We start from the raw sequence: 23,230 nt of genomic DNA on the forward strand, positions 1-23,230 counted from the left end.
AAAAAACTAGCTTGGCGTAGCAGCAATCCACTCACTCCTACCTAGGGGATATATATTTCCAAGCCTATTCACCATGCCCAGGTCTGTTGTACATATGCCAAGGGTACCACTCTTCTCTGGATTTGTCCATTGTTTCGTATTATATTGTCTATGCATTTTGGTTGTTGTATTGTGTTCACGGAGTTTTATAGTTTTATATATGATCTACGATCTACGTTTATTGCCACTTTCATGTGGTTTTAAAAAGCCATTCTATATTTATTTAACAAGAGCTCTGACAGAAGGAATCAAATGGATACTGACAAAATATCTTTCTTGTGTTGATAATATGTCAAACCGAGTAACACTGTGCATGTTGCGTGTATCTGTTATACAGTTACCCTTGAGTGCAAAAGTCAACTTGTGTCGCTAATTTGAAGAAATTTGAATTTCTCGTAATGGTTTCAAAATGCATAATGGTATTATGCTCATATAGTCGAAATTTGTCCAGCAAATAAAGAAAAATACATTAAGATAGACAAAATGTTTTACTAAAATTTCGATCGAAAAAATAATGGCTCTCATAATTTACATATATTCTTATTCAGATCCTATTATAATTGGACATGGCCCTATTATGCACTTTACATGCACCACCATTGTTTTTCGAGTAGACTGGTATCTGTCTGTAGGCAAAATTGTAAAACAGAAGGGTCGTCACTCCGCAGAAATTGAGTGGGGATCATGACGCACGATAAAAACGCAAAGACTCGTAGGTATGCCGAGGCGAACCCACAAGCGGGACAATTATCATATATTTTTTTAAATCCTGGTTCAGCCTCACTAAGTTTCTTTAGAGTATGGGTATATGTACATAATATAATAAATGAATACATACTGTGTCACGACCGTACATAACGTATTTTAATCTCGGTAAAAGTCAGTGCCACAATTCCGGGAAATCGCAACACTCGGTATATAGAAACAATATATTCTGTGTTGATAGATACTAGACATTGAACGTTTTAATCCTGACAACACAAATAACCCACTTACTTTATCGAATACGTGAATAAATTAAGATAACCCTTACCTATTCTCATATATTTATTTCGCGATACAGTGTAACGATGACGATTTCCTACAAATTTGAAATTATAGTCTCAAACTAGACTTGTTTGTTTTTTGGTGTTTTTTTTTTCAATAAAATAAATTATGTGACTGTATAAAGGGTGGTGGCTATCGCTATTTATACACTCACAAAATATTTCAAAATATTTATTGAAAAAGCATACTAAAAACAAACAAGAGACTGTATGCAAGTCCACTGTAAAACATAAACTAACGTAATAGGGTTTTAATTTTAGTAGATGTGTCAAATTTAGTGAACATTACAGAAAAATAATTGTCACTACAATTTGGGGGGAAATTATTTGATTTTTTAAAAGTGCATTTTTTTATTATGCCTATCCCATGGTGCCAGTACGTGATTAGGCATGAGACGCTCTGCTATTTTATCACTAATTGAGGGCGTATCTAAAATTGGCAACACTTTCGAACGGTATTCCTCTAACTTCTTCAGGCATTCTAGTACTTTAGCTGGTCTCGAGTCAGCCAGATTATTCGATTCAGTTGGGTCTTCAGCGATGTTGTATAGACGTACAATTCGATCATCACTTCCATGACGTGTAAGTTGGTCACTTTCAGGCGCAGCGTACCAAATTTCAGGAGCTGAGGATAAACAATGAAAGATAAGTATCAATTATTTACATATTATCTTTCGCAGAAATCGCCCACCACTGCATACAATCACCAACCACAAGAAGGGCAGCATGTATTTTGAACATAAATTGTATCATACCCTCTTTACTAACCCTAAGATTCGCAAATTTGACTCAAATTCGATTAAATATTAATATAACTTATGAAAAATAGTGAGGGTCGTCACCTGGTAGGTTTGTCGGAACTTCGTAGGTGCACAATTAAACGGCGCAACGTTGATAATACAAACGCCGAGAGTTGTCAGTGCGACTTCCTAGTCGCAATGCGATTGTTCCCACCGATGATCAATTGCTTTAATGTTTGTAATATTTTCATTGACGTTTCTGCGTTTTGGCCATCGTTTAAAAGAAATTTAAAATTAGTATGTACGTACGTTTACCATTTTCTTTACAATCATCGTAATTCTTAGTTTGAATTTGTATCAAATGGAAGTAATACCGCGTTAGTTAGTTTAAAATCACGATCACCGTAACAACACATATAAATGATCATCCTCAAAATAAAAAAATACCCTATATATTTAAATATTTGTCTTAATTATTTTAAAATTATTTTATGTGAATACAAATCTGGCAGTATTATTCGAATTGTTTGTATGAAACAATTGGCGAACTTTTAACTTAATACACGTATATTTGTTCTGTTATATTAAACATATTATTTAGATCTCAATAACAATCCAAATTCAATTTGAAAACAAGATTTTCGAGCCGAAGCCTTGTCTTATTTGTATTTTTAATCACGTTTCATGCTTTGATGTCGAAGCTCTGAAATATTCCATAAATAATGTATGGTTAATATATTCATGAATCGCATATTCAGCTATGTAATTATTTTCAAACATTATGCTGTGTATATGTCATGACATCAACAGTCGTTGCGCAAATGATCTGTGTAATAAATAACAATGTGCTGGCAGCTCTTACACCCACACAATCCCAGGACACGCGTGTGGCCAATGCGCTATTTCTGAGGATTAGTTTTAGAGTTTTGTATCAATTGTAGACTGGATTCCATCTTGTGTTGGCGTGTAGATTTTGTGACAACCAATTACAATTGCTCAAAGCGGCAACGTTGATAGAGATTAGTCAACTTAAATACATACTACTATATACACAACGGATATTCTGCGAGAATCATAAAGATCCGATAACTGCAATTTTAATATAATGACTGGACTAGGGGATACACCTATGTACCAATTGCAGGTGTCTGAGAGTATTCAGCCGAATAGTCAACATTCAAATTCATCGCGGTAAAATTCAGAGTTGTAATCAACTACTTGTAGATTTAGTGATTATGAACATTTTGATCAGCTTTGCTTTGCCAGAACAAATACTATGGTGGATGGAAATTCAAAGGAATGTGACATGGATCCTCAGGAGTAAATGCAGCCAGAACACCTGGACGCCCATCCCAAATTGGAGCCACGCTGCTCAGTAGATATGATCTATACATGAAATTCTACGATCGACACGACTTTTTTTTCTAATAAAGCTGGGATATGGATCATTGTCATCAGACAAGTGTAATGCAATATGTCACATCCCTTCAAGCTCATAACTATCAAACCTTTCTTTAAACGGCTGCTCCTGGACGAACCTGGACTAGAATATCATAATCGAGAGTAATTTTCAGCAACACCTTCAAACCAGCCATACCACACTGCCCATGTCGATACTGCGACACTGAGCTTCCTTCCACTTTAATTCAAGTATAATGGCTCTGAGAGCAGTAGAGCGCAATACACTAATACACGGACACAGTAACAGCCTGGATAAGCTATGGATGACCTGTGTGTATACCACAACATGTGTCCTCACCAAAATCTTAGCTGTATTGCCAATACATTTGTCAAGAGGGCTCCATGTGCAAGTTGTCTGGGATACAGGAATATTGATTGAATTTGAGGAATCTGTTTGTTGTGAATCAGCAATGTTGAGCCATGGGACTTGTTTTCCTTGCAAGTGAATTTTCCATGGCAGAGAAATGACTAAGGACGAGTGTATGTTATCTAATGGTTGCACCAATGCCTTACTTGTAGCCCTCCATTCAGCTGTCACTGATTCACAACAACAACAACAACATTGATATAAAACAACGTTATTTTTTGGACAGGGCACCAGGAGTTATGGCAAAAGCTTACACTTAAAACCTTATCCATGACTTACAGGCTTTTGAAAGACTTGTGAAAGATGTGTTGTGTCTGTCAACATAGCGACACCTTCGTCAGAACTTATTGATCAACCATCAGGCTTTCCCTGCAGGTGTGAACAATTATTTGAACTCTTATTCTGATTACTATAATCAAGATAGGGGTATGAGGTCACTATATAATCAAAAAAATGGCAAAGGCTGTTATATCATGGCTTTATTATGTGTACAACGCCCTCAATGGACTACACTACAAATACACCCATGATGTATAGCTCTTCTCATCATGGCTGCGTACAGGTTAGTAAAAATAACAATCTAGCCACCCCGTCTTCTATACATAATTGGTGAACATATAACATTCTGGCGGCAGTAAACTGTTATATTAGGACTCTCAATAATGTACTATTATCGAGTTTGAAGTCAAACAACTGTCAATTTGGGAGCCATAAAGATGACGCTACAAGCTCCATTGCCAGCACCTCAGATGGACTGGGAAGCACCCGATATAGTGATAGCCTTTGCTTGATTTGGACAAAAATGCAAATTAACATTCAAAAGTGCGCTGAAATATGCCACTGATGAAGAAAGAGCTAGGTATCTATTGTTATGGACAGGAGAAAAAAGGCTTGATATGTAAAACAGCTGGAATTTTGACGATACAAATGACCGGAAGAAGTCTGACAATGTTTTATAAAAAATTGTGCAGCAGCTTGAACTGATGTCTAATCCCCGCATACATAGATACCAGTTTCATGACACGAGACAAAGAACTGGAAAAACAGATGAAAACTTCATGTCGAAATTAAAGAATGTTGCAGAAAATATAGCAAACCATAGACCTACAAGTCACAACAACGGGCAAAAATATGTAACAATTGTGGAAAAATGCATGATATTTTTACTGGAACATGGATCTCAGTGTCGCAAGTGTGAAAAAATAAACTACTGGCAATCAGTATGCAAATCATCAAAGAAAATACAATATCGTCCATTAACACAACACTGTAATAGACAGCAGATACATGAGGTACAACGCAGATAATATTACAGAAGAAGGAACCCTGACAATAGGAACTATCACTGCACATGACAACCGAGACGAAGTACACAGAAAATAAACCTGAAATGCAAGGTTGACACAGGTGCCCAGAGCAACATACTCCCATTACGCCTATTTCGTATTATCTTTCCAGATAAAATAGATAGTAAAGACAACCCCAAACCAAACAAATTGCAATGAACAAGCATGATTTAAAAAGCAAATCAAACAGTTGGGAACAGATGCAAAAGGTCCTGCCATCCTAAGCCCAAAAGCATGCAGAGCACTTATCCTAAAATTACATTGTGCTTTAGAACGAAAACGCAACAAAACATACTGAATGCCAAACAGAACAGAGTAGCTCCAACTACATTGATAGCAACACACGTCTAAAATACCGTTCACTAATGTGAAACACGGAACATCAACTACAGATTTATCCAGACTGCTTTGATGATGTATTCGTATGTTTTGAAAACTATACCAACCACATCACTTTAGATCCAAAGGTACCACCTGTAGTACATGCAGATCGCCGAATACCAATAGAGCTCCGAGACGAACTCAAAACAGAACTAACTGAGATGGAAAACTAGAATATAATTACCAAAGTTAACCAACCTACTTATTGGGTCAACTCATTCGTCATTCAAGAAATATAAGATTACGACTATGCTTGGATCCAAAATACTTGCAATCAAGACACCCCACACAAACACTTGAAGAAATCAAACTTAAGCTGACTGGTGCAAAGAAGATCTGTAAACCTGATGCCCGGAATGAATATTGGAATGATAAGCTAGATGAAGAGTCATCATTACTGACAACATTCAACACTCCATTTGGTCGGTACAGATTCCTACGAATGCCATTTGGACTCTGCATAACTTACACCTACATGAAGCTATGGAAGACCCCAGATGGGCAGGCATAAAACTAAACAGAGATAAATGTCACATAAAAAGCAGAGAATGCAGCTTCTATGGTATGTTATACACCTTTGAAAGAGTGAAGCCAAGTCCAGACAAAGTCAGAGCCAAAGAAATTATGCAGCACCCAAATGACAAGAAGAATGCAAACATTTCTTGGTCTTTTAACATAGTCCATGTATACCCAACCTGTCAGACCACACAGCATCACTGAGAGAACTCATCAAATACAACTCAGAATTCGTTTGGACACCAACAGACACAAAGAGTTCGACAAAATAAAGAGCCTTATCAACGCAGAAGCAACACTTGCCCACAATAACCAAAATAAATCAGTCATTCTTGAAGTTGATGGTTCAACCAAAGGCATAGGAGTAGTGCTACTACAAGACAACAGACCACTCGCTCTCGCATCCAAAGCACTGACACCAGCCGAAACTTGGTAGACAAATATCAAACACGAACTACTTGCTGTAGTGTATGGAAGTGAAAAGTTTCACACCTATCTATACAGATGAACATTTTGTGTCGAGAGTGATCACCAAAACGTTTGTCACCACAGGAAACAAATGAAATCACAGATATGAAAGTGAAGATATACCAGTACCACCGGATGGGCATCACACCAGTAAAGCTATTAATGATCTGTGAAGAAACAAGCAAAGACCCAACCCTTCAGTTATTGATACAATCATATATGATTGGCAAGACAGCAACATAAAAGTACAAACTGCTCAACGACCCTACTGGTCAGTATGTGATGACATATCCATTGAGGATGGGACAGTTCTGATAGGTAGCAGACTACATATATCCACAACATTGAGAGGTGACATTCTACAACAAATACACAAAGGCCATCTTGGAATGATGAAATGCTGAGAGCAAATTCCAACATCTTCTGACCAGGTATCTACAAGGACATAGACAATCTTGTCACAAATTGCAACTCATGCCATAAACTCGCAGCAGAAAGAGCCACTATTCCCTACAGAAGTCCCACCAAGGCCATGGCACACTGTAGGAGCCAATTTATTTTACAGCAATAATACTTGGTATCTCATTATCACAGACTATTACTCAAAATTCTCATTCATACAAAAACTTGAAGACCTTTGAACAAGCACAATAATCCGAGTAACCAAGGTATTATTTGCAGAACAAGGCGCACCAGAATCCTTTATATGTGACAACGGTTCACAATTCACGTCAAGAGACTTTATAAATCTAGCTAATCACATCCAAACAGTGGAGAAAATACTCAACAAATGTAAAGAATCGGGAGATGATCCAAACTTTATTATAACTACTTGCTACATCACTAAAATCCAACATACCCTCGCCGGCAGAATTACTGAATGGCAGAATTTACAAAACTACATTACCAAATAAGATCCATCCACCACGAAATCAGGAAGTGATACGCCACTATCTCACCTCACAACAAGAACTACAAACCCACCACTACAGTCAGCATGCCGGGCAACTGCCTGAGCTGTTCGTCGGACAACAAGTTCATGTCCAGAGTCCCATCAATAAAACATGGTCTCCAGCAAAGTTAATAAGCACAGCAAAGTTAACACAAAAGGGTCATATGAGATAGATACTGAGACAGGAAGCCAGCTTTGCAGAAACAGTGTCCACATACGCCCACAACAGTCAAATGTCCACCTGACGCATAGGAAAAAATATCAACAACACTAGCACCACTTAACACTGAACAAATAATATGGAACCATCTAAATCAACAAGAACTAGGAGTAATATACAGATGCCATCAAGATTCTAAGACTGTTTCTAAATTATGTTCAAATTGAACCTTGTTAACATTTACAGTTTCTGTTGAGCTTTAGTATTAATTAGTTACTTATTCAAGTTCATTGAAGTCATTGTTACAATTGTGATATAACTTGATTACATGTATTGCCATATCGTTGAGTTGAACTTTTCATTATTTTTGAATATCATTGACATTTAAGAATCTTTAGAGATATCTTCGATATTATGTAAGAACTATTCGTAATGACGTATTTTTTTTAATTATCGCCACATACATCTGAACAAATGCCTATGTAACGAGATTTCAACGAGACCTCCTCTGACTGGTTTAGTAAACGAATCACATACCTCCTTCTATAGAGCACCCGATGACGTCACTTGTCAGAATCAGGTCATAAACACACTTAAATAAAATGGCGGATTATACCGATGTTAGCAATGAAAACGATCGGGAGAAACGCGGCTTTTTGGTAAGTTTATCATTGTCAAATGCAACAAAAATCATCTATGATTTTTATGATTATATTGGGGCTTAAATGGTTCTAGTTTAGGTCGTTATTTTGCGTGATTATTCCGGGAGTGACAATTTTTTTTCCACTGGTTCGACTGAACACCGGGAAATTTTTCAGGTGGCTTGCCTTGGAGACCGGTGATGTTTTGTTGACGATTGGGCCAATTTGGGATTTAATTGTTACATTGAATATAGCTGTTTACAGTATTCTAATCATTATGATTTACTTATTTTTTGTTTTCATTCTAGTTAATTATGCTCAGTGTTTGGTGTAAAGTTGAAGTCTAGCGATGACTTAATAAAGGAACCTTGGATGTCGAAGATGCAGCAGGAAGTGTACACATTTGTTGGAAATGAAAACAAGTATAAAATGCTGAATCTCTTTTGTAAATAAAAATATACAAGTAATTTTCTATTAATTTGTTGAGTTGTACATGAATTGATGTGCAAAATATAATGTACAGGAAGATTGGCCGTACACTGAAATATATGAATTGCAAAAAGATTTATACTCGAGCGAGAAACACTTTCACTTTGACACTTGCAGCCTTTCTACACTTGATATCATCCTCGCCAATAACTGATATTTTTCGACGTGGTGGTGGTGGTGTGGAATTTTAAAATAAAACAGTTTAATGACGAGAATCGAAATTCCAATTGATACGTGGTTAGTATTATCAAAGGTCAACAAAAATTGCGAGAAAAGGAACTACATGGCTGTAATGTATTGGGTTTGCCTAGGCGTATTGCATGCTGGGTACAGCCTCGTTGCGAGTTTTGGTAAATAAAGTCTCCTTCCGTGTAACGATTCAATTCTGATTTGAGTCCTCTAATTTATAGCAGTAAGAGCGACGATCTGGTATATTACAGAACCTAATAATAATATACTACACTGGCGATGAGGATACTCCACAAAGACGAAAATAGTGAGGTAAATATGGAGAAAAACGCTATACCAAATTTTGAATGCTACGCCGAACCTTCTACGTTGGGGCCTCGCTGGTCAAGATGGTTGACGTCATTTCAACTGTACGCAGATGGGAAAGGGCTAATTGTGAATGAGGACACAGAAAACGCTGTAAAACAGAGGCGACGGGCATTACTGTTACATTCGGCAGGACCTGATGTACAGGACATATTTTCTACATTACCGTTAACAGGGGAAGTAACTGATTATGATGCCGCCGTCACAGCGCTGAATACCTATTTTGTACCCCAAGTAAACCCAGCGTTCGCCAGACAGACTTTCCACCAGATTGCACAGAAACAAGGTGAGACGGTACAACAATTCGTTACTCGTTTGCGGAAAGCAGCCCGAGATTGTAATTTTGCTGCTGACAACGATAATCAAATCAGAGACGCTGTACGGAATAAATGCACTTCTGATTATGTACGCCGAAAACTGCTGGAGGAAGGTCAGGGCACACTCGTAATAGCAGATCAATGTGAGAAAGTTGAAGCTCAGATGACAGCGCTCAGCACAGCCAGAGGAGGAGAAGTAACCGTGAACAGGGTTATGGAAAAACCATGGAAAAAGCCAACATGCGGAAAAAGGGATAAAGGCCACAGCAAATTACGTAATACTGTGAAGCGATTACATGAATGTGGGCTTACGTTGAATCCTGACAAATGTCATTATAACATGGATAAGTTAGTATTCATGGGCATGCTACTTTCAGAAAAGGGCATAGGTCCTACAGAGGATAGAGTTAAAGCTGTAATGAATGCAAGAGAGCCAGAGAACATTGCAGAACTACGTAGCTTTATGGGATTGGTCACGTATAGTTCCCGTTTCATACCACAGTTTGCAACACTAGGTGAGCCTTTAAGAAAACTTACCAGAAAAGACACACCATTTAAATTTGGTACTGAACAGAAATCTGCATTTCGTGCTTTGAAAGAAAGTCTAGCCAGGGCATGCACACTTGCTTATTTTGCTAAGGATGCACCAACAAAAGTGATAGCGGATGCTAGCCCAGTCGGGCTGGGAGCGGTACTGGTGCAAGAACAAGCAGGTGAACTGGTACCAGTGTGCTATGCTAGCCGTAGCTTGACAGATTGTGAACGCAGATATTCCCAGACTGAACGAGAAGCGTTGGGATTGGTATGGGCATGTGAAAGATTTCATGCATACATATATGGCATGAACTTTGACCTTGTAACGGATCACCGTCCATTAGAAACGATATATGGTCCCAGATCTAAGCCATGTGCTCGAATAGAAAGATGGGTGCTTTGTTTGCAACCTTATGATTTCAGAGTAGTTTATATTCCAGGACACAAGAACATAGCTGACCCTTTATCACGGCTACTGGATAGCGATGAAAACAGTAGTGCACATCAACATGGTGCTGAAGAGTACGTACGATTTGTAGCCGTTAACGCGACACCCAAAGCACTGACCACACAAGAAGTGGAAGAGGCATCCTCCACTGATGACGAGCTGACAGAGCTGAGGGAGGCGATTCAAACTGGGAGGTTTGAGAAATGTAAACAATTTGCACCGATAGCTGGTGAACTGTGTATAATTGGAAAGCTTGTACTCAGGGGCACTCGTATTGTGATGCCAAACACTTTAAGACCTCGAACATTAGCTTTAGCCCATGAAGGACATCTGGGAGTTGTTGGAACAAAACAAAATCTCAGAAGTAAAGTATGGCGGCCTGCTATGGACAAGGCAGCAGAGAAGTATTGTAGGGCGTGTCATGGTTGTCAATTAGTGGCACGTCCAGATCCGCCAGAACCACTGAGACCTACACAGCTCCGCTATTATGAATATGATATTTTGACTTCGACTGTAACAGAGAAACTGATGTAATGTATTGGGTTTGCCTAGGCGTATTGCATGCTGGGTACAGCCTCGTTGCGAGTTTTGGTAAATAAAGTCTCCTTCCGTGTAACGATTCAATTCTGATTTGAGTCCTCTAATTTATAGCAGTAAGAGCGACGATCTGGTATATTACAGAACCTAAGAATAATATACTACAATGGCAGAAACAAATTATCACCACTACCGACAAGATAGGTTTTGCCAAACTGCGGAAAGTTTGGCTTCTCACACTCTCACGAATTTGGGGTGCGAGTGACAGTAATAATACTGAAGTCAATGTAAATGTTACTGCAAATCAAGTACAAAATAGTTGCATTCAAAGAAATTCTTTATGCCGAAGAAATATAAAATTTGCAGTTGTATTTTTGTGTTCCATTGGACAGGGCTTCGGCAATCAACAGCAGATTTAGATTGCCGGAGCAATGACGATCTAGATGGTACATGTAAATTGTCCGTCGCAGGAGACGACAGAACATGAATTCTTAGCCTTCAAAGGCAATTTAAAAATTGACTGGAGTATCTAACCACGTTTTCCGGGCATTTTCCCTGGCCGATTTTTGATCGAAATGATTGTCTGTAAAAGAAACCCACCCCACGCACACGATTTGTTTTCTTGTACATTGTAATGGTTTGTTAATTGTTATCTCCAATGAGTAAGTCGTCGGTCAATATGAAAGGCTAGCTGTCATTGGGTCAGATCCCTGTGGGCTTTGCCAGCAAATAAATAATAAATTAAAATAAAATAAAGTAAAAGAACATGTATAATAAAAATTAATAATTAAACACAAATTTAAAAAAAGCCCAAACTAGGATCTTATTTTAATCAGATTGAAATACTGGTCAGGTTAGTAAATCAGAATCCAGGATCCGTGGTGCATCGTGGCCATTTCACAATGTAATCTCATCCTTACAATTAATTAAATACAAATTTAGTATATTAGTCTTATTTTTGACTCGCTGTTAAAGCGCGGTAGTCGTCGCGCTGCGCATGTGCCACATTTGTGTTGATAAACATTGATTTTCCCACAATCCAATGCGCTCTTCAAATGGAAATCACAAGTATGAGGTTTGACCTGGGCGCGACTTGCACTGATTACCGCCGGTGACTCCTTCGATGCCTTCCAATAACATGAAAATTACTTAATTAAAGCTTGGAAACGACTCAGTTCGTACTCGTTGATCTGCGCAACAGTCAAAGTCGCCATCTTCGTTTATATGAGACCCATATATCTCGCACATGCGCAGCGCGACGACTACCGCGCTTTAACATAACTCTGTACTATGGTATTGGTGATATATGAATTGGGTGCCATAGGATGGTTCTTGATGGCCAACCAACCTAATCAAATATGTATTTTGCATTGTACGAGTGCAAAATAAGTTATTAGGAAATTACGCATGCGCATGCGCATTGGCCGATCCTGTCAAATCTCGATATCTGTTTTGGGGCGTGTCTGGTCGATGTGAAATTGCTTCAGCCATTGGGTAACGGAATTAACTGGTGTCTGTGTGAAACCCGCTGTAAAGTGGCGGTAAAATGAATTTGTGCGGTTTTTGCGCTGCTATTTTCTGAATGATTTGGAACAGCTATGGAAGCCGACCATTTCATTGATAAAAATCTTGTCCAGAATATGATTTTAAATGACCGAACTTATAGAAAAAACAGTCTTGTATTGTTTTCGGGAAGGAGAAATATCGAGGTGGCGTGGCGTGGTGAGTAGATTTTCTCCCCAGGACGCCGAGTTGGGCGTCGGTACCGAGAGGGAGGCGGTGAATATGGTGTCGAGCGTCCAACATAGTAAACCAAACTTAGAACTCGCGATACTGGTGCAGACGACTATGGTCGAACAACTATGAAAAATAAATGGCGGGACTTTGGTGTTGCACATTCAGCACAGAAATAAAAGACACGCCCACAGTTGGACAACCAATCATTATTATTATTAATCACGATGTACCTCGGATCATCTCCACGTCCTTTGTGAACACCACATACACGATGTGCCGCCATCCAATGGCGGGATGAGCGGCTTCCTTTGTACACAATCAGCGTCAACTTCATGAGAGAAACACAACGCACTTGCTAAGCCAGACCGTCTGGCGGCGCCCTACTATTTCATCAATAACCAAATACATGTATACTATTATCCTGTTCCCGAATTGGACATTTGTTTATTTGGAGTAATTTCCAATTCTACGCCAGGTACTTAGTAATTAATTATTCCACGTATTTATTTGGCCGTTATTTGACAGACGTAAAATGCCATAATGTCAAAATACACTGACAATGAATTAAAAATTTGCCAAAAAATACTAAATTTGCTATCCCATGGAAATAATTCAAATCAAAATAGTTGGCATTATATTAAGTTTTGCGTCGCATGCACACGATTGAAATATCATATAAAATAGGCCTAATATACTAATGTTGTGTTTATTTAACCGTGAGAACGAGTTTACATCCTGGAATGGCCACGATGTACCACGGATCATCCAGCCATCCTGTCTTCTATACAATATTGGTGAACATATAACAAAGACTGAGGTAGGAGACAAAATAACCACCAAGACAATAGGGTTATACCACCAACCCAGTCCAGCACCGCTGGTCGGGGTGTCCCTACAAACCTACAGGCAAATGACATTAAAAGAAGGACATACGTCTTTGAGTAGACCATCCTTTATGTTATGCTATGTTACTTTTATTATTTTAATAAGTGTGTTATTGGGTTTGCCGTGATTGAAGGTTGAGATGCCTGGTATACAAAAATACCTGTGCACCAAGGCTTCCACTCAGGCAACTTTCCATATAGAAGCAAGATAGCGACAAATATTTTTTTGACACTTTCATACACAGCACATTTTCGATAGGCTAGTACAGTTCAAATAAGCTCAGTGTTCTTCCCACGTAGGAGGTAATCCTATGTTAAGCGATCATGTCATCATGTTTGAGTCTTAACTGCCATGCTTAAAACGTTTCAGCATGCAAATAAAATGCATTGTTCACATCCATTTGACTCGGTCACACAGAACTGCATGAATGTGATCACCATTGTGAAAACACCACATCTGTCTGAACTTGCTAAGCCTTATAAAATGAGTTTTATGTCAACATGACTTGTTAAGTTCCATCTAAGCCTTACAGAGTTTACAGAGTCCATATTTACTCTTACAAGAGTCCCCAAGAAGAGAGCGAAACTGACTGAAGCATGTTGAAGTGATGGACAGAAATGGCATACGGCATATTACAATGTGGTAGAAATTCCCTTGTTTATTTTTAACTTCAGATAGTTCAGTTATGGTGATTTTATATATAATTGCTGTCAGTTTGTGTGCACAGTGTTTTGCTAATTGAAACGCTGTGACACACAGGTACACCAATTGTCACCACCTTGACATGAGACTAGTATTGACAAGACATGCAAAATAGAATTAGCAGATAGGATACTGGTCTTTATGAAAAAAGTCGCAATCATATACAAGGATTTACCGTTTTTGTTTGATATTGTGGAATTTTTGAAAAGTTCTTATCCTATTGTCTTTCTTTCACAGAAACTCGCTACTCCAGAAGTGACCCAGTTTAGAAAGTTAATCAGGAGACAGCAACACCTGCAAGGCTTGCTTTATTTCGCAGATAAGCTCTTCATTGCCAGTATTGCTAATCTGAGTGACATATTTTCACACATGACAAGGTAGTGACACCGTGTCTTGTAAAATTATGTGCAAGTAGAGGGTGTTGTCAGTTTCCATGCCAACCTAACACAACAGTCCTTAGGCCACTTATTATTATTAACAAGTATACTCACTCTCATTCAGAGATATAAAAACATTCACAACAATTATTTGCATATGGTGAAATTCTTCCACCATGATGAGGCCAATCACTATGAAATATCATAGAAGATTGTTCAAAACATTTTCACTGGAACTCTGAATAAAACAAGGTCATATTTTTAGTACACAAAACTTTTAGTCCCCATTTCTTGTTCATAGAAGTGGACTTGATTTGATATAGGATGGAAATATACACATACCACCCTCACTGGGAGAACAGTATCAGAAGTAACTAAGAAGTGCTCATCCAGAAATCCTCATTGTTCTCCATTCAGTGTGGTCTCTTTTAAAGAGACATTCATACTTGTCAAATCTGGCCAAAGTGTGCTTCTTTGAAGTATTGTGCGTTAACCCCGTCATGAGCCATACAGCAGTGATGTCCTGGTACATATGGGACCCTGTGCACAAATATTTTTCTGTCTGTCAGGGATCCAAGTAGGATGCTAAGAAACCATGAGCTCTATTATCTACTAGTTTTTACAATTTCCAATAGCCTGCATTTACGTTCAATTGCTACCTTTTGAACATCATTTGACTGCTCATTGAGTATTATTTATTATTGAGTACATTTACTTGGATAAACCAAGCCTACTATGAATTAATTAAAGTTCAAATAGAAGACCTAGACATACTTTTAGTTTTTGGCATGGTAGGGGTTTTCTGCCCTATTCACCATTACTTACTTTTAGATTTTGGCCTAACATCTTGATGTCTCCTCATTGTTAGTATTACTGGTTAGTGTTAATTTTAACCATTTTGTGTCTATTGTGTGCATTTTGCGATTTCACTTTGGTGATATTCTCGCTCATCTCATGCAATCAAACATTTAAAATTGTCTACTGTGTTCTGTGATGCCATTAAATATGCTTCATTGACATATGCATGGAACTCACATGAGATCTCACCGTACTTAAATATTAAACTATTAAACCCTTATCTTCTAAGTCTAGGTGACAAACATCCCAAATACAGAGTTAACAATATATAATATTAGGTTATTACGAGGATACCTCAAAGTATGCATCGACCGACGCGCATAGGAGGTCGATGCGACGGCGTACTGTCCGAGTGCATACTTTGAGCTATCTTCGTAATAACCATATTATTATACATCTTTTCCTTCCAAGGATACATCATGGGAACGCCGAAAACAAAATCAGCGAACTTCTTTGTGTGGAGTCCGGTCAAACCCTGGTGGCAGCCATGTTTGTTTATATTATTAGAGAACGCTTACGCGCGTAATCATTCCATATTTGGAATTCGCATTTCCTAATATGGTAGGATGAAAATACCCCGTAAAATACCGCACAATTACGGCACGCTGTAACTTATGGCGTTACGGTGACAGATATATAAGTTTATTAACTGTATCAAAGATAATCTCCCACCCTTGTACTCGGATTATGTTTCGCGGGTTAGGCTCCTCCTCACAATTTCTCATTTCATCTCGACAGTCAGTGCGTGACCATGACGTTGATTGGTTGATAAATGTATCATGTTGCTATAAACTTATTGTTGGCTATTAACGTTTGACAGCCACATCCCCATGAAATTTAAATGATTAATGAGCAACTGCTAGATTGTCATACAGAGGAAACCTAATTGCCCTAATTCTAAGCCTAACTTGTCTTGGCAAAAGATTGAAACAAAACATTTAACATATATACCTTGTTGACCTGTTAGTAATTTCCAATTACCAACACGAACTGCTGCCTTTATTTTCACATCAAAATGGTCATTCTTCAACCAAGGATCTTCTGCTTTTACATTCTTCAGCATTGTTTCTGGAACCAAATTTATGAGTACATTGTCCCTCATAGATGGATGGTTTTTGCTATTGGAAATATAAACATAGTAAAGACTAGAATAGTATAGAATATATATGATCTGGTTAATTATAATTCAAAAAAATGTGATCATTCATAAAAGCTCAATAGGAGTGTAATCTATAGTAAACATTTATAAATGTCATGGATTTGACAATATTATTTATGTTCGTGGTGAACATACAAATTCGTTTCTTTTACCCGGTTTCTGTGCCAATGATGCTCTCACATGGTATCAACTGCCATATTACTGATTCAAATCTGGAGTGGAGATGTAATTACATGATCTATCACATGGCTGAGTATGCAACGTGATAATGATGTAATACACTTAAGGTAGAAGCCTACTCATAATTTTTAAGAAATTTGGCCATAAATCGCATGACAATGTTCATTGGTTTATTGTGCACACTCATCGAGCTATTTTCTCATGACACAATTTAATAGCATGTTACAGTGACGTTTGTTTGAAAGAAAATTGTCCTAATATTTTCCAAAAATCTCTATTTTTAAAACAATTTCATTGACAGTGTCTTAAAAAAAATGCATTTTCGACACTTTTTAAAACCCAGATTTTTGAAATAATTCTGGACAAAAAACACACGTCATTTAAAGTATGATTTTTCCAACATATGCCGCCAGCCTACAATTTAAGATATGGCATAATATCTCTGCCATAGGAACCTATAGTAAAAGAATTATAATAGTACCGAAATGGCCACTATTCACTAAAATAAAACCATTTTCTCAAATTAGGCACAACAATATCCTCATATTACCCTGGAGTACAATTTATTGCAAAATTTATTTTCATTTATGAGTAGCTGTTTACCTTATTCAAGTACCCCCGAAACCAAAAAGCAATACAGCCAGACAGAATAGACTATGAGTTGGGTTTATTGACTACATAGCTATATATATATATATATATATATATATATATATATACTGACTGTGATGTATGATGTTTACTTGTGCGTTACCATCTAATCACCATGGAGCGATGTCCACTATATGTCCTTTTGAACTGTATTTTTTGCTCATCGACTGTGGTGTGGCAGTTTAGGTGATTGCCATGAGCGTGATTTTTATTCCAGTTTTATGTTGTAATATATGTATGGTTAACTGCAGTGTACAGTTTAGTAAACGATCTAGTCAAATGTATAAGAGATTAGTTCCAGTCGTGGGACATTTACATACTTTTGCTGTATTTATGTGTCCAAGCACGCTGTCTGTTATTATAATGATTTTGAATATTGGCATATGGTACAAGGAGACTGAAATATTACAGATGTAACATAGACATTGTGATAGAGACATTCCGTGTATAAAATTTACATCTTGATCAGCATGCACTAAAGTACCAAGCTAAGTATTACATAATTACATAATGATGTTGGAAGAACAGTATAACTATATCTTTTTGAATGATTGGTATGATGTAGCCCAAACAAAATTATGGACTGGTCTAATAGCAGTTGATCATGGATCCAGCTTCAGGTGTATAAGACACCAAGTATTACCAAGTAATTAGTTATCTATCAGCTTATTCATTAAACAGTTTTACATTTATGCATTATATGTTGTGTATATTTGTTGTGATAATTGTGATTGTATAGAAGATATTCTATACCCTGAGTATATTTGTTTGTGCTGTGATTAATTAATATTCCTAGTATACTCAATATATTCAGTTCAGATAGGACTTTTAACCAAAATATTAAATTGAACAATTATCTAGGAAAAGGTATATGCTTTTGCATTTTTTTAGCTTCCAAATTGTTTTCATATATGAGAAAATTGTTACACTAGAACAGTGATTTTGAAATTTGTATTCAGTGCATTCAACTGAGTACAGGCCAAATGTCAATGATTTGAACTTGTGTGAACTTGTATGAATATATAGGTTGCCCTACAACCAGACACATCCACACACAAAAAAGCTAAACATACACTATAAAGTTCCTGAGTAATTCACTATCAAAACATCATGGAGGGACTACAAGAAATGTGCCTATTTGTTTGCAGCCAGACTATGTAGAAGATAGTACTAATAAAATATGATATATTAAAATATAATGTTATAATATAAAACACCATGCAAGTTCGGTGCACCAAAATGGGTTACCTTCAAAGTGCAGTATGACTGTGCTACTGGGAGTAGTTTTAGTAACCAAAAAAAAAAACTGGGACCAGTTGAACATGAACTCATTAAATTGGTTCTACTTGGAGAATTTGTTGCAAAGAACAGTGGTAGGAGTGAACTAAAAGTACTCACATATAACATCAACAGCTAAAATGAGAAGCAAGATGACACAGCAAGAGGCCTTGTACATGGTATCTTGCTATCTGAAGAAGAGAGCAGGAACATGGCAAAGCTGCTGACAGAGTAAAGATGAGCATTTACACCGGGGACTTTTCACCTAGACATCGAACAAGAATCGGAAAAGCAGGCGTAGAACATCTTGTAGACTGACGTGATAAATTCATCATCTTCACCACCGCCCCAACAGTAGTACAAGAGGTTCATTGATGTAGCATCAATGGATTCATGTCCAAATCTGCTAATTGATGAATCTGGAAGAATATTTCCCGGGCTCCATGGTTTTCAACTTTAGACATGTGGGGTGTTGGCAGGTTGAGCTTGAAGATCGCAGTACTACATTAATGACTTGTTGGAAACATGTAAGTCTACATTAATGACTTTCGGTTTGACTAATGTGCCCTCAACATTAAATTGATTGTGGAGGAGGTGATGATTGAATTACATTTATTTAGATGATGTGATTGTGTATGGGTGTAGTTTGAAGGAGGAGATCAAAGAGATCTAAATAAAGGTAGTTTTTGAATGTTTTCTGTCAAGACTGTGTGATGACATGTCAAGTAACATGTGCAATATAAACATTACATAATACTATGTAATTAACCAATCAGAGGAAAGTAATTGACATGTTATATAATTTCTACTCATGCTTGGTTCTGATTTAACACGTAATAATAAAATAAATGCGATATTTACTATATGGGGGCCGCCATCTTGAATGCAGCATAAAAATAAATAAGAGACAAGTTGTGAAACGCGTTTTTCAGATTCCTACAAATCAGGACAAAAATGCCAATCTTTCACAAAAATACGATTCGTTGGGGTTATATTAAGCCAACCGATAACAAAATTCGGCCGAATTCGTCGTTTTTGTGTGGAAAAATCTTTTGCATACGAACACCTAATTACATAAAGAACCTAGAACACTAAGCCCGGGGTATTTGAAACCGAAATTGTCATCTAAGTGTAAGGCCGTCGCTGATTGGCTGCTGAGCTGGAATGACAATTTTTGGTTTCAAATACCCCAGGAAAGTGTTCTATGTTCTTCGTGTAATTAGGTTTTCGTATTAAAAGGATATTATCACACAAAAACGATGAATTAGGCCGAATTTTGTTATCGGTTGGCTTAATATTACCCCAACGGATCGTATTTCTGTGAAAGATTTGCATTTTTGTCCTGATTTGTAGTAATCTGAAAAAAACGCGTTTCACAACTTGTCTCTTATTTAGTTTTATACCGCATTCAAGATGGCGGCCCCCATATAGTAAATATCGCATTTATTTTATTATCACGCGTGTGCCAGCTGACTGTGGTTGAATGGTCTACCGTACGTTATGCACACCATAGAATTTGTGGTTTTGTATGGTGCATGGCTGTAAAACATATTTGCTAACACAGAAGCAGTTTTATAGCATAACGTTATCAGTGTACACTGATATTTGACATTCTCATACAGCGAGGTCCTCAGAAAGGAAACCATTCTAAATGAGTGTGAGTTATTGGGAACAATGTGACGACTGAGGATGAATATTGTACGTTCTAGATTTCATAACAGTGATTATTTAATTTCAAACAGCACTTCAGCATATAGCGCAATATTTCGTTCACTGATTAACTGTAATCAGATTGAATCTTGCTTATTTTTAAATTAGCCAATCGATGACAACAACACTGTGATTGACACATGTTCCTGTGTGTGAGCATCATTACAGAAACAAACCGGGGACAAGGAATGAATCTGAGTGGACAATGGTGTGGAGGATACATTGACATACTTCCATTTCTACAAACTTAAAATTAACTCACCTTATAGTATTCCATTGGTCCACACCATACAAATTCATTGATCCAATGCTGTTGCTATCACCACCAGCCACCTTAACAAATGTAGGAAGCCAGTCAGTAACGTGCATGAGTTGGTGATTTGATGAGCCTCTGATCTGATTGTCCAGTAGTGGACTAGCAACAAAGCCCACTCCTCTTACACCACCTTCCCATAGCGATGCCTTGGAACCTTTGAGAGGCCAGTTGTTGCCAGATGCATGTGCACCGCCATTGTCTGAATGAACAGAGAAAACATTATTTACATCTGGTCTAATGAACTGTTACAGTATCATATTATTACGTTACAATATTAAAGCCACATGAGGAATGGTTCACTTAAAGTGGGGGGGGGGTCGTCACCTGCGCACGCGTGGGAATTTAGTCCCAAGCGACGATAACAACATGCTAAAAACGCAAAGGCTCATGGGAAGACGCTTGTTTGTAAACAATGACGCGCTATAGCCATCTGACGCATGCGCAGGTGACGACTCCCCCGCTTTAACAACGTTCTGCAATATCTAACGCGTCACACCTTTTTATGTTATGTTTTTTTTGAAATACACGATCTGCTAGCCTAAAAAAAAAACAGAAAGGCGACTAATTGATAGTAATATGTGTGTCGTTCCATTAGTTTATGTATTTCTACTACATGCCAAACAATGAAAGTTTGTTTTACATCAAAACATCAGTAAGCCTATTCTAATATTATTATTTCAACATTGTGTCAGCAATGTGATGATGGATGTACTGTCATGATTTATTTCTATGTGTCTAGAGATCGGTCACTGATACGACTTGATGACTGGTTTCGTCTGAGTGGCTGGATGATATCCTTCAACGCTTTCCCATAACTTGTCATGATTTAGGTTCATACCGCGTATTGGGGGTTGGTCGGATCAGTGAGTGGAACAAATGGCGGATATAAATGTCAACTATGGAATGTTGTTTTAGCCACTGTTGGCGCCCACGAGTATAAACTAACGGTTTGGATGTAGAAGTTATTTCCAAATATAGGGAGCAATTAATCAAGTATATATGACGTGTTAAGTACTTCGTGTGATTGGCTACATGCGAGTGAAATGTGTGGAGGCCACGCCTCAAGCTCTTGAACTTCCATGTTAAAGTTTGAGAAGTGAATAAAGTGAGTCTTAGTCTGTCGGTGGCGGGGTCTCCACGAGGCAGAGGAGTCTTGGGAGTGCTCCGCGAAGCGAGAGAGTCTTGGGGGACTTTTCCCCGAGGCATTCTGTCTTGGAGAGTTCTCGACGGGCGACTAAGACTAGAAGAGTTGACACGAATTCTAGATCTGTGTGTGCCTTTGTTCGGTGAAAGGTTGCGAACGTAACGATCTCTGGTACCTGGCGTAAGGTTTAAGAACACGATAATTAAGCCATCATAATACCGTAATGTAATTTTGTGAATTGTTGACAAACACAAAGTAACACATTTATGCATGTGGATATTAAAAACCAATAGAAATTCGCATGTTTTGTTGTAGAGGCTTGATCACTCATGTTGGGCATTATAATTGAAATAAATTGCTCTCCACTGGAGCACTGTAATCCCTAATTGATTTATTGGTGATGGTTGGATATTGCTGACTGTAGGAACGCTTGTGGTGTACCGCATGTGGGAAGGACACGGCATCGTTTGTTGTGTCTCTGTCAACTATGGTGATGCCTTGCATAATAGTTTGTATGATGTTCGTGTAATTAAAAGACGCTGCGATCAAGATGAAGAAATACTTTTTTACACCCACCCCAACCCTACTGCCCCAGCCCTAATATGCCCTCATCATAGCTATAGTTGTCGTCAAGTGGACATATATATCAACACTGGGGGGGGGGGGATAGATGTGAGGTATAAATATGTCTTTCTCGGGATCGCAGATATGTGGTAAATAACACAAAGACAGTATTGATAACTTGAATATTACATGCGACCCACAGCTTATATGTAATAGTCTATTTTGTTCTCGGTTGTATACATCGGTTTCCATCGCCAATCTCCTTCACATATACTCACCCGTGGATACCACCAAAATTGTATTATCCCATAGACCTGATAGTTTTAGTTGGTCCACTACGCTACCTATAGCGTCGTCCATACATGTAACCATGGCGGCATAATTACGTCTATCAGGATCTTCGATGTTAGAATACATTTTAACGTATTCGTCAGGTGCCTGTAGTGGTACATGGGCAGCTTGGAATGCCAGGTACATAAACATCGGCTAACAAGTGAGTAAAACAGGTAATACAAATTATCGCACATCTGCTTCCCCTCAACCTATCTTAGACAATCTATTTCAAGAACATTTATTCAAGTATTTGGATTAAAGATTGCTATAAACTTCTAATAACCATGGCGTTTGATACATGCAAATTTATGACATATTGTTGTAGGTGTCAGTGGTGTT

General features: G+C 37.9%; 1 protein-coding gene and 1 long non-coding RNA gene across 2 annotated transcripts in view; one reads left to right on the top strand and one right to left on the bottom strand.

Moving 5' to 3' along the window:
• Positions 1-881: 881 nt before the first annotated feature.
• The window catches only part of LOC100369301 (arylsulfatase B-like), a 35,158-nt gene continuing 12,809 nt past the window's right edge, over positions 882-23,230 (bottom strand). The window contains exons 4-7 of the mRNA XM_085507329.1: positions 22,837-23,044; positions 20,797-21,049; positions 16,508-16,674; positions 882-1,710 (exon numbers count right to left, since the gene is read on the bottom strand). Coding sequence (XP_085363455.1) covers positions 1,421-1,710; positions 16,508-16,674; positions 20,797-21,049; positions 22,837-23,044 — 918 coding nt within the window. The 3' untranslated portion in view covers positions 882-1,420. The remainder of the gene's footprint in view (positions 1,711-16,507; positions 16,675-20,796; positions 21,050-22,836; positions 23,045-23,230) is intronic.
• LOC144355687 (uncharacterized) lies at positions 8,013-8,595 on the top strand. Its single transcript, XR_013421277.1, has 2 exons — positions 8,013-8,135; positions 8,426-8,595. It is a non-coding gene; the product is annotated as an uncharacterized LOC144355687 (long non-coding RNA).

This window comes from Saccoglossus kowalevskii, chromosome 13 (genome assembly GCF_978046115.1).
Source record: "Saccoglossus kowalevskii chromosome 13, keSacKowa6.1, whole genome shotgun sequence".
Taxonomy (NCBI): Eukaryota; Metazoa; Hemichordata; class Enteropneusta; family Harrimaniidae; genus Saccoglossus; species Saccoglossus kowalevskii.